This window comes from Anoplopoma fimbria, chromosome 19 (genome assembly GCF_027596085.1).
Source record: "Anoplopoma fimbria isolate UVic2021 breed Golden Eagle Sablefish chromosome 19, Afim_UVic_2022, whole genome shotgun sequence".
NCBI lineage: Eukaryota > Metazoa > Chordata > Actinopteri > Perciformes > Anoplopomatidae > Anoplopoma > Anoplopoma fimbria.
The window spans coordinates 13,803,830-13,818,131 of NC_072467.1; the positions used below are offsets into that span (position 1 = coordinate 13,803,830).

At 41.1% G+C, this 14,302-nt stretch overlaps 1 protein-coding gene across 2 annotated transcripts; it reads right to left on the reverse strand.

The window, feature by feature from the left end:
* Positions 1-816: 816 nt before the first annotated feature.
* LOC129108719 (uncharacterized) lies at positions 817-3,096 on the reverse strand. 2 transcript variants are annotated; one of them, XM_054620622.1, is made up of 5 exons: positions 2,748-3,096; positions 2,503-2,668; positions 2,327-2,404; positions 1,059-1,290; positions 817-960 (listed from the first exon to the last, which is right to left on the reverse strand). In XM_054620622.1, exons 1-5 carry the CDS (start codon positions 3,022-3,024, stop codon positions 817-819), a joined length of 897 nt encoding a protein of 298 aa, XP_054476597.1. In that variant the 5' UTR covers positions 3,025-3,096. The 2 variants fall into 2 exon arrangements, 1 of the variants encoding a protein (XP_054476597.1); XR_008531929.1 differs by having other exon boundaries at positions 873-960; positions 1,857-2,404.
* Positions 3,097-14,302: the final 11,206 nt, after the last annotated feature.

The window sequence follows — 14,302 nt, forward strand, 5'->3', positions numbered from 1 at the left end:
CTCAGGTATAATTCAAACACTAACATTCAGGAGATTACAATGTGCTCCTAAACAACAATTGGAGATTACAATAAAATACAAATCTTTAAATTTGAACTGAGCTCCAACTGATGGGCTAACCTGGTGCAGATAATATCGAACAAACAAAGAGGAACAACTTGTACAACCTAGCCCAGATTAGCAGCAGGTACAGTATAAAATCAGAAACAGTTCTTGTTAAGGAAAATTATCATATCTGCCTTCTCGGGCAGTAGGCGTGAGCGTTCTGGACAGATAGTGTCTCCTGCAGTGGAGAACACGCGTTCGCTGGGCGTAGATGAAGCTTGAACACATAAATATGAGAAAGCAAGATCTGCCAGCAAAGGATACGTTTTTCGTTGGTTCCACCACCATGCAGCAGGGTCCACAGACATAATGGCCGGTGGAATTTCCTGGTATGTCTGCAGCTCTCTCTCCACTGTTTTCTTGATTGACATGGAGCTCTGCTGTGACACTATGTTCTGTGCCTCTTCCTCAGCAAACAGCTCCTCCAGTGGAGTCTTCCTGGACAGTTTGCAGGGAGGCGGTTGCTAAACAAACAAAAGGTTCATCAGTATTATCACTAAAAAGGAAAATTAAAGGCATGATCCATTAAAGGCATGATCTTAATTAAGATTGAGAACCTATATAATATCAGCTATTGTACACTTACACTCTCCTCCTCATCCTCATTTTCCACTCCCTCATCCTCAGGCCTTTCCTCAGACTGCATGGTGTCCCCATCACCTCCACAGTCTTCTTCTGTTGACTACAAAGAACATAACTAGCAATTAGATCTCAGATTTTAATGCATGAATGACATTTCACCTGCTTAATCAGCTTTCTCTGGATCTGGTCCCAGACGGTGTCATCCTCCAACTTGTGTTTAAAGCGCGGATCCAAAGCAGTGGCCACTTGGAGAAAGTTCCTGGTCTCATCATTCTGCAAAACACATATTCTTTGTATGTTTTAGCAAGCCACAGGAATAAAGATATTTCTATTCTTCAATTTCTTTCAAGCTGCCTGCCTCGGTCACTTACCTGGTAGCGCTTAGATAGGTTTCCCCAAACTTGTTTTTTAAGGTCTTTTACAAACACTGTGTCTCCCTCTTTCACAGTCAGATGTGCCTTGAGCTTTTGGAGAATGGGTAATATCTGTCCACATGTGGGGCTCTTTTCTGAAGACACGCAGAGTGTGGAAGTGTAGAAAAGTTTCATGAGCTTGATGAAGTCTTCTGCTTTCCGAAAATCCTCCTCAGTCAGCCGAGCAAGCCTGTATGAAAAAGAATACAGAACACATAGATCGGTATTAGAAATATTCTTTCTTAACAAAACACCTAACATATGCACTGCCTACTTTAGCACATAGTCTATCATAGTGACAGCTCTTTGTAGCAAGTCAAGTGTATTCCCTCATATTTTTATTTGAATTCATATTTTGTGTTTATTGGTATTTTTTGTGTCCAAGCTTCATACATCAGGAACAAATATCTTATCCATCTCGTCTATCTATCTCTACCTGTCCCTTTCCATATTCTTTCTCAGCCGTGGATCCAAGCTGGCTGCCTGAATTGCAGGGTACTGCTCTGTGAATCTCTCCAGCATTAGATAAAGAGAGTTCCAGCGTGTTCTCACATCAAGAATGAGTGCATGTCGGGGCAGCTCTGATAGAAACAAGAAACTACTTTTAGGGGCATTTAGCAGTTGCTTTTCATCCTAGGAGACAAACAATAATTGTATTTAAAAAAAAAAGGTCCTCAAATACTGTAGTACTCCACAGAGCTCCTAAATAATAAGATCAGAAATATGGTTAAATAAATTGAACTTCATGTCTCTTACGTAGAAGTTCTTGCTTCTCCTGGAGGACCACCTTCCCCATCAAGCACCTCTTCATCCACACAACAATGGTTCGGATCTTGGCCACCCACTGACTCACTGAATTTAAGGAGTACAGACTTTGTGCTCCTAAATTAAGTGAGTGGGCAAAACAGCCCAGTTTGACAAATTGCAGGTGCTTAATAGCCACATCCATATTGGCAGCATTATCTACAGTGACTGCTTTAATTTTGCCAGAAATGCCAAACTCTGACAGAACATCACTTATTTCCTCTGCCACAACACAGCCAGTCTGTGCTTTGTACACAGCTTTTGTTTTTAGCACTTTTTGCTGCATTTTGCCCTCCACTATATAGTGTGCTGTGATGGTGAGGTAATGGTCCTGTGTGATGCTACTCCAGCCATCACATGTGAGTGCAACAGAGCAGACGTCACTGAGCTCTGTAATGACATTTGACTTCTCGACCTCATACCAAGATGGTATTAATTTATTTGCCAAGTAGTCCCTGGTAGGTGGTGTGTACTTGGGGTTGATGGCTTTCACCATGTCCCTGCAAACATAAACAAACATATAATATCACTGTTACTTTAACTTTAGGTCTGTGTGGACTATTAATTAAGTTAGCTCAATCGATGCTGTTTAACTAACCTAAATGTTGGTGATTCCACATCTGAAAAGGGATGCAACCTTTTTACAATAAAGGCTGTAACCTTTCTGTGGCACTCTTGCACTTGTTGCACCGACATCTTTCCCTTGGACGTTAGGGTGAACGGAGTAACTGCCTGGCTAACGGTTGCAATTTCAAGTCGTATGGCTATGAAAAAATACATGGGCTAATGTTAGCTTGGTATTTGCATTTGAGTTGACCAACCGTTTACGTATTTGTTGCTTACCTGATAGTGCGGTGCTAGGGTGAGGGTCGGAGCCGGAGGTAGAGGCAGCGGAGGTAGAGGCAGTGGAGGAAGTGGCAACGGAGGATGGCCGGCGCAGCGCGTCAAAGACGGGGCACTCAGTTATCTGTACACCATGACCCCGGAGATGTTTGATCATGTTGGTGGTACACCCGCCTTTGCACGATATAATTGTTTTGCAAATGTTGCACCGAGCCGACTTGTCATTTATTTTAGTGAAGTTAAGCCACACTTTCGAGCGCCGCCGCACAGTTTCCATGTTTACGCGCGCACACACAGTTTGGCGGGTTCTCCGGAAGCTTCTTCTTCGTTAGTGTTCGGCGGCTTCTTCTTCCGGTCAGCATCGAAACTAGGAATCAAAAAAAAATTTGAACGATTCCGGGAGAACCGGAATGTTAGTCCCGGTTCCATTCGATGCTCGATGCCCGGTAAACAAAGGTCCTGCCTCTCCTGCTGGGGCGGGCACAGACCTTCTCCCTCCCCATTTGACTGACAGAATGAAAAACAAAGGCTCGCTTGTCCTTGTAGCTCAGGCCCCAAAACTCCCTACAAATGGTCATCCTTCGTTCCTCTGAAAAGTGTGTAGAGCACTGACGCCGACACTTCACTCCACAGGGGGCCCGTGGTCTCATTCTAGGCGCAGATGGTTGAGGATCAGAGGCGGGCGCTGATGGTTGAGGATCAGAGGCGGTCACAGATGGTTGAGGATCAGAGGCGGTCACAGATGGTTGAGGATCAGTGTTGCCAGGTGGGAAATGTAGGATTATCGTACCAGAGACATAAAATTATCGTATTTTGAGGGAAATTATCGTACACCCGTCATAATCAAAATAACAAGTCTATTGATGCGCTATATAGTCACTCGAGTGTTGAATAGCATCTAACAGGCACTCACGGCTTTGCGTTGGTACGGAATGGATTCATCAGCAGCCCCACAGTTGCGTTAGGCTAACGTGTCCCCCATAAACAATGACGGGTGGGAACTAATGAGCCAAATCATGAGGCCTGGAGGCCACCCACTGTTAGGAAATAGACATAGCACCAGGTTTAAAAGGGAAATAGTATTCATGATAACTGACAAGAAAATAAAGATCTGGTTTCACATATTGAAATTTTATTTTCAGAGAAACAACATTGTCTCTGTCCTCAAAATGACAACAATTCATAAAATAAACAAAAACTGCACTTATGAAAACTTAAAAGTGCCTACACCAGGTTCTAACTTAAAATAAAGTGCAGTTCTATGTGATTTTTTGTTTTATGTTCTGTTCTGAACATAGTAAGGCAGCTAACATATGTTGACATGTTGCAGGAATGTCAAAGACCGTATTTCTCTTTGCTATGGTGCTTAAAACTCAAATAAAGATATTGTGGAAAAAATTAATAAAATAAAGTGCATATATAACCTGGCTATATAATAACCTGGAAAAGAGGTAACCAAGATAACAAATTAATAGTAAAAAAAAACAACAACACTCCAAGGGGTACATGTTTTTTTCCTGAGTTGTCTGTCCAGTCTGTGTCAGTCTCCGTCTTTGGCAGTTTTCTGAATGAAATGAAGAAGAGCGAGAGGAGACTATTGTTTGGATTAATTACATATTACATTTATGATAGATGACTAGAACTCTGTTCATAATGTGCATGAAACAGTTTAGGCCATCAGCTAGGCTAATTAAATAATTAATTATGCTTACCTTAAAGGTCAATCTCCAGCTCTGAGTCACTGTCCGAGTCTGCTGCATCCTGCTGGGTGGGGGCAGTCCTTTTCCTGTATAGATTTGATGTTGTCATGGACCGCAGCATTGTGGTTGTTGGCTTAAAACTGGCACATCCACCTGCCATCTTCACACACTCTGATGTGTGCATGAGCCCATTAAGGGTGCCTGTGATAAGTCGGTTTCGTGGTTTTGTTTTGATTAGATTTACCTTGGAAAATACACGTTCACAGGATGCATTTGAATGAGGAACCACTAGTGCATCAAGGGCAAACTCTCCGAGTTCCCTGCACAGGAAATTTTGAAGAGTAAATTTTACTCAATTTGAGTAAAATTTTACTCCCAAAAAGACAGTATTTGGTCCCAGTCCAAAAAGAGTAAAATTTACTCTCGTCATAGAGTTACATTTTCAGAGTTATTTCTATTCTATCTAGAGTTCATATTTTACTCCACAAGATTAAAATGTACTCAATTTAGCATAAAGTGAGAACAACTCCAACACCATTTCACTCAATAGAGTTGTATTTTACGCTATACAGAGTAGTAACTGCCTCAAAATAGAGTTCCAATTCTACTATTAATTGAGTTGTATTTTACTCTGTACAGAGTAGTAACTGCCTCAAAATAGAAGTCTAATTCTACTATGACTAGAGTTCTATTTCACTCAATAAAGAGTTGTATTTTACTCAATATTGTTTTTAATAATGATAACTCTGGATTAAAATGTTTGAAATAAAAAATACCAGAAAATGAATATTCAACAATGCACTTTTATTTTTCTTAAATGCATATCACATGCACTGAGCACCCATAATATATGAGGCGGGGAAAAGTCTTTCAGGGTGACACATCCCTATAATTTTTTGATAAAAACAAATAGAATATTGTAAACAGGTATGCACACTATCACCACACCATCAGTAGCTGCAGATAAGGCTGTAAAATATTGCAATTGCCATCAGCCCAGCCAAAACATATATGCCCAATTGGTGGGCCATCACAATTTGGACACAATGTGCTCTTTGAAATTGGGTCGATTAGATAAAACAGGAGAAAATATGAATAAATTAGAATTTGAGTTATGGGCAAAGAAATTCAGAATTCCATTGTTCATCTCCAGTGCAATAGTTAGAGCTTAGCGATTCTTTTATCCCAGGAAACAGTATGGGACAATAAACAAACTTGAATCATCATTACTGTATGACATCTGCATATCGAATGCTTTGTAACAAAAAAGCTCTTTGACATCAACAACATGAGGTCCTTCTGCAGTACACACAACTTTAAATGCATAAAAATGCTCATCCATACACAGTGTTTGGAGTGCAAATGTACACAACAGTAACCTCTCATCTTTAAGAACACGGTGGATTTTGTGAAAAACTGGCATCTCATTAAGCACTTTAAGACAAACAACTAAACCTGGACGATACATATTTCCATGGTGTTTGGCCCATCTAACATCCAACACCTTAGTGTCAATTGATACCTGAAGAGCCTCTGCTATCTCACAGCCCCTGTCCATCACGTTTAAAGCTACCATTTTACTTGGACCAAGCACTAGTCTGTCGGGCTCAAATGTCTGCCAACTATATGCTACTTGACTTTGGTGTTTCCTTGCCAATGTTTTAGTTATATTTTTGAAGCTTTTTAGTTGTTTTTTAAAGAAATTGTGCTTCGCTTCATAGCGCATGCACCAGGTATGCAAAAGTGGTCCAATTTTACGAATACATGTAGGATAATGCACCATAAAATGATGCTTTGGCAGGAGCCTCTTGCAGGGAAACAAATGCTTGAATAACCCATGGTGCTCTGAAATCAAATGTTTCAAATAAATGGTAATGCCAGTTGATAACATGGGAGAAAATACAATATCTGCTATTTGAAGCAACAACAGAAGCAAATACCAGTGTGGATCATCTCGACAAACCAAGTCTCCAAATATAAGTGGGAGATTGCGAAGTAAACACCAAGATTGGATCGCATTTAAACCCAAGTCATTTGAGCCCTCTACCAACTTCAATGAAGGTGGCTTGTTGTTTTGATCCATGTAGCCATAGTTAAAGTTCTTAATTCTCCTGTCTATTTCCTTTGATGTTGTGTAGTTTTTGATCAAGTATAGTATAAGCAGCTTCATTTCATATTGTGCCACGCCCTCCAAGATATCGTGCATAATATCGACAGAGAAGTTTTCACATGTATTGAAGTACTGCAAGGAATTTAGAACACAAGAACGTTTAACACCCATCACATAGGGAAGACTAAGAGTTTTCTCCATCATTTGGCAGTGTTCTGCGTGAAGGGCTTGAGTTCGCATCACTATCTTGGGTGAATCTTCTGTGTATTCTGTCTGAAAGTCCTCTTTCTCAGCTAGACAAAAGCGACAACAATATCTGGCATTAAATGACTCTACGAAACCAAACAAACTATGAAGACCCAGGTTGTCACCAGTAACTTGGACAATAGTTCCATACACATTTTCTTCATACAGTGGGACCCGAATTCCCTTAGTCTCCAGCTCTTTAATGTCTTGCACAATTGGATCAAGTATTTTAGAAAAGCCATATGTTTTAATGTCTTGGGCATGGAATAAAGCGACCAAATGAATATTAAGCAGCATTGAGTTGTGCTTTGGAGAAAGATTGCGCAAGGTGAAATAGATTGCTCCTATTTTATGTATTCCCTTTTTACTCCCCAACGGATTTGCGCATTCAAAATCATCATAGAAAAGTTGCAACTGAATTGCATGCTTCTGTTTTGAAAATAAAGGATGACTCTTGAAAAGATCTCCATCACAAAAGTCATTAAGAAGATCTTTTCTTGAACTGGAATGACTCTGCATCATCTCTTTTATCTTAGGGTGTTTGTAAATGAAGTCTAACGTTTTCAAAACTGGGATATAAACCAATTTATCAGTGACAACAACTGGATCATAAGTTCCAGTAGTCCGATTGCGCCGTGTATCAAATCTTGTACCAAGAACACATTCAACGGGTTCCACCCTTCCCCACTTCTCTGTGAAATACTGCCTTCTCTTAGTTTCAGAATTTAAGACACCAAAAGGATTTTCAATTTTTTCAAAGCACTGATCAATTTTACACTCAACCTCACTTTTGATAGGTTCCTGTAAAGATAGACACTGCTTCACAGATTCTTTTGCTTGATTATGGATATCATCAACAATCTCTTCCATTGAAGTAACCAAAGAGTTAATGATAGTTTCGCCTACACCTGCCACTTTAAGTTCAGCCACTGTCGCAGCACAGCTGTCCACAAGACTCTTATTAAGAAGGACTGGGTCAGAGGGGGCACTGTTTAATGGAAAGTCATCAACAAAACTTACAGCTAAATCTTCAGTTGAGGGGCCTTCACCAGGATCACAAGGTCCATGTGCTTTAAGATGCTTTCGAAACCCTGAAAAAGTACCAAAGAAACGAGAACAAGCAGGCTGACCACATTTCAGACGAAGTGTCTTTCCTGAACAAAGTCCGTGGATCACCTTCAAGTGCTTAATTAGTGAACTGTCATTTGCTTGAGGGCCTTTGCAAATAAAACAAAACATCTCAAGGTGTCAAAATCAGTGCAGCATCCGAGCTCTCATCTCTTTGACCCTGGGATTCACCTTGGTGGTAGCAGTATCAATCTGATAAACTGCGGTTTGCAAGAAGTGGTAGACATTGGCCAGATCCCTGTTGTACGAGGTAGCGAAGACGAAATGAGCTTTAAAAAGCTCGTCAAAAGAGGCAAGAGAATCTGGTGACTGACACGGGATTGCATGTTTGTCGATAACAATGAAATATTTGTGTGTGGCGCTCCTCTTGGTTCCCACAGCCAGTAGATAGGGTTGACGGCTCTCTGTGATGCTGTCCAGATGCCCTTCAATACTGGTCCCAGTCTGTGAAAAGAAAACTTAATCAGTCTTGCTATTAAAATGTATCTGTTGCAGTTTAGGGCCCAATCATCACCACCAGAATCACTTATTGCCACAAAATGCAAGATTTCAGCCTTATATTTTTTATTTTGCTAAATGTAAAATAAATAGATTTATTCATATCAGCGTATCTGGGGCTGATGGTGATCGATCTGTGGGGAGCCAAATCAGAGAAATATCACACGGCACTCGCTGATTACAGATGAGCATGGTCATCACATGATTTCACAAGAGTATAGTTTTAAGATTTAATATTACGGACAGAACAGTGAGCCCTTTTAAACTTTAATTAAACTGTAACATTACCTTGATGAATTTCACAAGGTGGTCAATGGCTTGTCTGGCAGAGAGCTTTCCTGGTCCCTTGTTGCGGCCATGAGGTGATGGTGGCATGAGGTGGATAAGGAGCAAGATGGAGGACATCTCACTGTCCCATCCTGAAAATACAAGAAAATTCAGAAAGACATTCTTACTAAAATGTTTATATTTTTGTTCCAAACCATTTCCTTCTTCCATTATTATTATTTCTTTAATTTGAGTGTACCATCTTCCAGTTCTTCTGTTGTGGATTCAGCGTTATGAAGGAGATCTTCAAGGTCGCTTGTCTGGGTGAGGCCACGGCTTTGTTCAAGGACTTTCTGCCTGTAGTGAGTAGGCCACTTCTCCAGGAACTTTGCAGAGATGTCATCACCAAACATCAGACTGAAATCCTGCACTATCTGCAGACAAGATGGAATACAGAAAACAACATGGCATATATTGTTAATAGGTGTACCAGGGCTGACCAGGAATGTGATCTGTTTAAGTCATTTTTCATTTCAGCTTGATTTTAATGCAAGGCATTCGAAGAGCAACATACCATTCCCGTGATGTCAAGAAATCTTGGAAAGGTGGTGAATATTTCAGAGGACTTCACTGGGTCATGAACCATTTCTTGGCGATGGATGAAGGTCTGTTTCATCTTCTCCTTGATGATTGCTTCATCAGTTGTATGCTTCATGAGTGCGATGGCCTCGCAACACTGGGTTTCTGTGGTTAGCCGATTTTCCTTACTGAAGGGGTTCTGTCACCAGAATCTGGACCACCTGTAACAGTGATCAGTGAACAGTGACTACTCAAAATAGTTAAGCCACTTTCACCCCTTACACAAACGGCCAATCGTCTTTTTGCTAAACCCCCTGCGATGCACATCACTGTAACAAAAAAGCACTATGCACATTAAAGATGAATTGAACATGTGAACTCATAAAAAAAAAAAATCTAACACACTAAAAATCATGTACCCGTCAGTGGCTGAGGGTTTCTTTTCTTTTGTCCCTCTGAGGCTTCTTTTTGAAGCGTTTTCACTCTCCATGCAAGAAATCCACCCCCATCTACTGGATTGTAATAATGCTCCTAAAAACCAAGAAAGTGTTTATTTTTCCTCCTTAAAAAACTAACACATGTTCTTGTCTGGAGAATTGATGAAATCAAGGTCAACCAGTCTGACATCTGCTGTGTTCAACTTGTTGAGGTTAGGAGACAAGGTCAGCATTTAGAAATGTTAATAATTTGTTGCAATCTCACTCGGTTTTTTGATCAATACTAGAAGGAATGAGTGAAGAGGTTAGACTTGTTTTATTTACTTACATAGCCCAAAGTGCCCTGGGGATCGGCCAGGTATGGAAACAAGGCAGTGATGCCCTTTGCGTAGTCCTCTTTAACACGCCTTGAAGGGCTCGTCCTAAAGTATGCACACACACACGTATGAGATCCAAACAAAAGTACTCCTATGCCGATGCCTACTGCACTTGGTCTGAACCAAATAAAACCATAAATGTTAGGGTTGGATGTTAATTACATGACAACATACCCATGTTCACTCGCCATGTGTGCAACCAATATCTTCACCATGTCACGTCTTCTGGAATCTGTTAGGCTTTTTTTCCGAGCGTACTCTGTAAGGATCCTCTCTCCTCCAGGTTTCTCCCTCAGAATCTTTTCAATCATCTAAGTGTGAGGGGAAAATAAAGAGGGGAGGGACATGGATTTGGTGGCCAATTACATTTACAGTGACAAAAATGTAAACCATGCCCCAATTTACTTGGCCATTTCCCCCCCTTACCCCTTTTATCAGAATCACCATCTTGATCTCTCCATCTGCAAAGCTTACCCGAGCAAGACGAGTCAGGTCATCTCTGTTTCTTTGGCCAGGACTAGGCTGCAAAATGATGGTGTCATCAGAGTCCCCTTCATTTTCTGCACTAGAGCTGAGAAAGGAGCTGTTGCTGCTGGCAACGGAGTGGCTTGTAGAGGGGCTCACTGATTCTAGCATGTTAACATAACAGGTGTGATTATAATAACATGTCATTATTAAGAGGGGATCATCTGTGATAAGAGTAATGTAAAAGATCACATTAGATTAGGATGGATCCACACAACAAGCTAGTTATTCCTCGGATGCTTTTTTAAGTGTCTGAAGAGGCATGTTTATTCAAAATGTCATGCAACGTGGATAAGTCTCTCTTTACTATGTTGCATTACAAGGTTAGGACTAAATGGATTATAAGACTCCAAGTTAACAAGTGACTCACCCTCAAAATCTGAGCCCTTGGGCAAACAGACTTCAAGCACACCCAGGTCTGGTTTCATTACAAGAAACGCAAACGCGTCCTCGTCAACTTCAGTGTTCAAATCATCATAGACTTTTAAGTCCAAGGTAGGAATTTCAAATTTCTTGGAAACTGAAATCAAAAAAATATTGCACAAGATTCATACTGTTGTGCAATTCATCTTATTTTTATTATAGGTCACATCTGTGTCACTTCACATCTGAACCACTTAAAACAACGATTTTATAAGTTTACGAGTGCAATGCTATGAGCTTGCAAATAAGATTTTTGCAAATCTAGAATATACTTTTACAGCGAACATTACCTCAAATCATTCATTTTCTCAGTGTACACGAAACAACATTTAGAGATGGGGGTTCCAAAATCAAAAACATTATACCTCTAAGGGTCCTTGACGACCACAATAATAATAAATATAAGACATCACCACTAATTTACACATGACACCCAGTAGGCTGTGCAGTTTGTTTCACTCACCACACTCCAAAAATGATTTGAAGGTCAGTTGCCCTTCATAACAAATGTATTTCTGGCGCTCTCGGTACTTCACTCTTACAGCATGCATCCTTTACGGGGAAAAAAAGAAAGATACTAAGATGATATAGAGCACCACAATTCATGCACTGAATGCTACAATTGAACAAACTGGTAAAAGTCAACTCAACACGTGCTTGCTAATCGAACAGCAGAGAAAACAGTCCACACATACTAGACTGATCCATAGAAAATGTAATTAAAACACACTTGCTAACCGAGGGCACAAACCAAATTCAGAGTAAACCTTCGATAAAATGGTCAGTAAATATTAAGCTCAGTGAAAGCATAAATGTGGTAAATGAAGCTAACAAGAGTGAGGCTTGGTTTAAATTCACATCTAACATTATAGTTTGTGCTGAAGCTAACGTACGCAGTGTGAGACCCACAAACTCGCCAGCTGCAATGTTACTCACATGCATTACATTTCAAGTAGGCCAAAACAAATTTTGCTGACATTTTATCTTAAATAAAATCGAATTTAGTAGTTTGCTGACTTACCTGTCTCAACGCCGTCCACAACTGCCGCTCACCTCAACTGCGATAGAAAATGACGGCAGAAACGAAACCTAAGAAAGTTTAGTGGGCGTGTTCTTGATATTACTCCAATAAGATTTACTCTATTTTTTTCCTCCGACTTTAGTGGCCACTGGAAATGATTACAATCCAAAATGAGTAAAAATTACTCTTTTAGAGGAAAATAATGGTAACTCTGAAAAAAATATTCTCTCATTTTTCCTGTGTGAACACCCTTCTTGCCCCAAAGTCCTCCAAAGTGGAGAGATGGTGCCAGAACTCATCCACAGTCATTGTTTTAGTGTCTTCATTAAGGCTCACGAGAGGCAATCTCCTCCACTGGTCATCGATGGCTTGGAGACGGTCAGCATCTGTTGAGTCAATCTGACGTGGCAATAGTCTCATGAGTGGAAACAGAGAGGGATACTCAGCTCGTGCTCTTGCATCGGTCGCTGTGGCAGGGGACAGGCATGCAATGTGGACCAAGAGGGCATCATCAAAGTCAAAGCGTTTCTTAATTTCTCCACAGGCAACCCGGAGAAATTTTTGACAGCGCATATAGAAATCTGTCAGGGTGGCTGGTGTGAATTTGGACTGCTGGACTTTCTGCATCACTTTTACACCCAGGTACATTGTGTTGAGTGGTAAAAACTTTGAGTCATCATTGAAACTGATCTGACTCAGGGCTGTGTGTAAAACATAGTCTCGTTGCATGAAGGTCAGTAGGAGATCTTTGTAGGTCTCACACATCTTGCTCCTCAGTGATGTAATAACCACACCTTCACTCTGGAAATATTGATTGAGGTCTGTGAATTTGGGCAAAGCCCACTCCAGAAAGTGGTAATACAGCCGGAGAGACTCATCATTGAGTGCATGATAAATATTCTCAGCAGCATTCAATCTGGCATCAATCCACTGGTCAGTGAAAAAAAGCCTGAGGGCTTCCCACTGGGCAGATATCCTTTTGACAACTTCAGTCAGTGACAGCCATCGTGTCTGGGAGGGCTTCAGTATTTTGTGGGGTTCAACATGGCAAAAATTCTGAAATTCACGAAGTTCAGCCACACGTTTAGCACTGTTTTTAAAATATCCATAAATGTCTCTGGCTAAATCTTCACACTGGCGAGGAAGCTGCTTGCACGCCTCACTGGCACACAGGTGTAAGGAGTGACAGATGCAGCGATGTATGGTGATTCCTGGCAAATCGTTTCTTAGACGACTGGAGACAGAGTTGTGTCGTCCCATCATGGTATTACAGCCATCCGACCCAAACCCCACAATGTTTTGAAGTGGGACGCCTGCCTCTGTGAATGATTTCATCATTTCTTCATACAGCCTTTCTGCAGTGGCTCCTTCTCTGACCATATGTCTGTTTTCTTCTGAAAAGATCTGCACCAGCTTCCAAAAGCGGGTCTGAACCCTGTTTGTACCCTCATCAAAAAAACGAACCACAACACAGAGCGTTTTGACATTTCCAATGTCAGTTGATTCATCAATGAGGATGCTGAATTTTTTCTCATCAGGATTTCAGACAGACTCTCAAAATAGCAGTCACCAATAACATGCTTTGCTATGGCAGTTGCCTTTGTGCGGCCAAGTGACATGTTTTGTGCAGTTTTTGAGTCACTAAATATGTCCTTGATAACATCCACCAGATGGTCTGTGGCCCTCATTGCGATGTTGTGCTCTGCTAAAAACCCCGCCAGCTTGACCTCAGCAGTCTTTACCGCTGTTTCCAGCTTCTCCTTTTCAGATGTTCTTTGCAGGCATTGTGTTATGGATTTTTGTGTTGGAGCTAATATCTTTTCTTTCTCTTTGTGTTTTTTTGATTTGCTGTGGTTTTTTAATACAGTTATTTCGGCCACCAGCTCTGTCTTGCAGCACCGACAAAAAGCTTTGCTTTCCGAGCCTGCAACAGGTCTCAACCACCCGGCAAATTGGCTCTCCCACTCTTTTCTGTAAGTTTGTAGGCGATGCTGCTTACTTCGACTCTGCCCCGCCGTTTTCTTAGCCTCTCCTCCTCCTCCTCCTTCTCCTTCTTCTACTCCTCCTCCTCCTCCTCCAGGTTCTTTCATTTTCTTTTCCGCGCTTCTCCAGACCGGGCCGAGCCGTCTCTGCTTCTTCTTCTTTTCTTTCTTTTTTTTTTTTTTTTTTTTTTTTTTTTTCCTGGGGCGGGCGCAGCGGACTATTCAGCCAATCATTGCCGTTGTTCTGAGGCAAGCTCACATT

Bases quoted from the DNA above. Each gene is read 5' to 3' on its own strand.
- LOC129108719 (XM_054620622.1), bottom strand. From the start codon at position 3,024: ATGGAAACTGTGCGGCGGCGCTCGAAAGTGTGGCTTAACTTCACTAAA. The intron at 2,405-2,502 runs GTTAGTTAAACA...TTATGTTTGCAG, and splicing joins GTGGAATCACCAACATTTAG to GGACATGGTGAAAGCCATCA. The intron at 1,291-2,326 runs GTATGAGGTCGA...TTTTTCATACAG, and splicing joins AATAAATTAATACCATCTTG to GCTTGCTCGGCTGACTGAGG.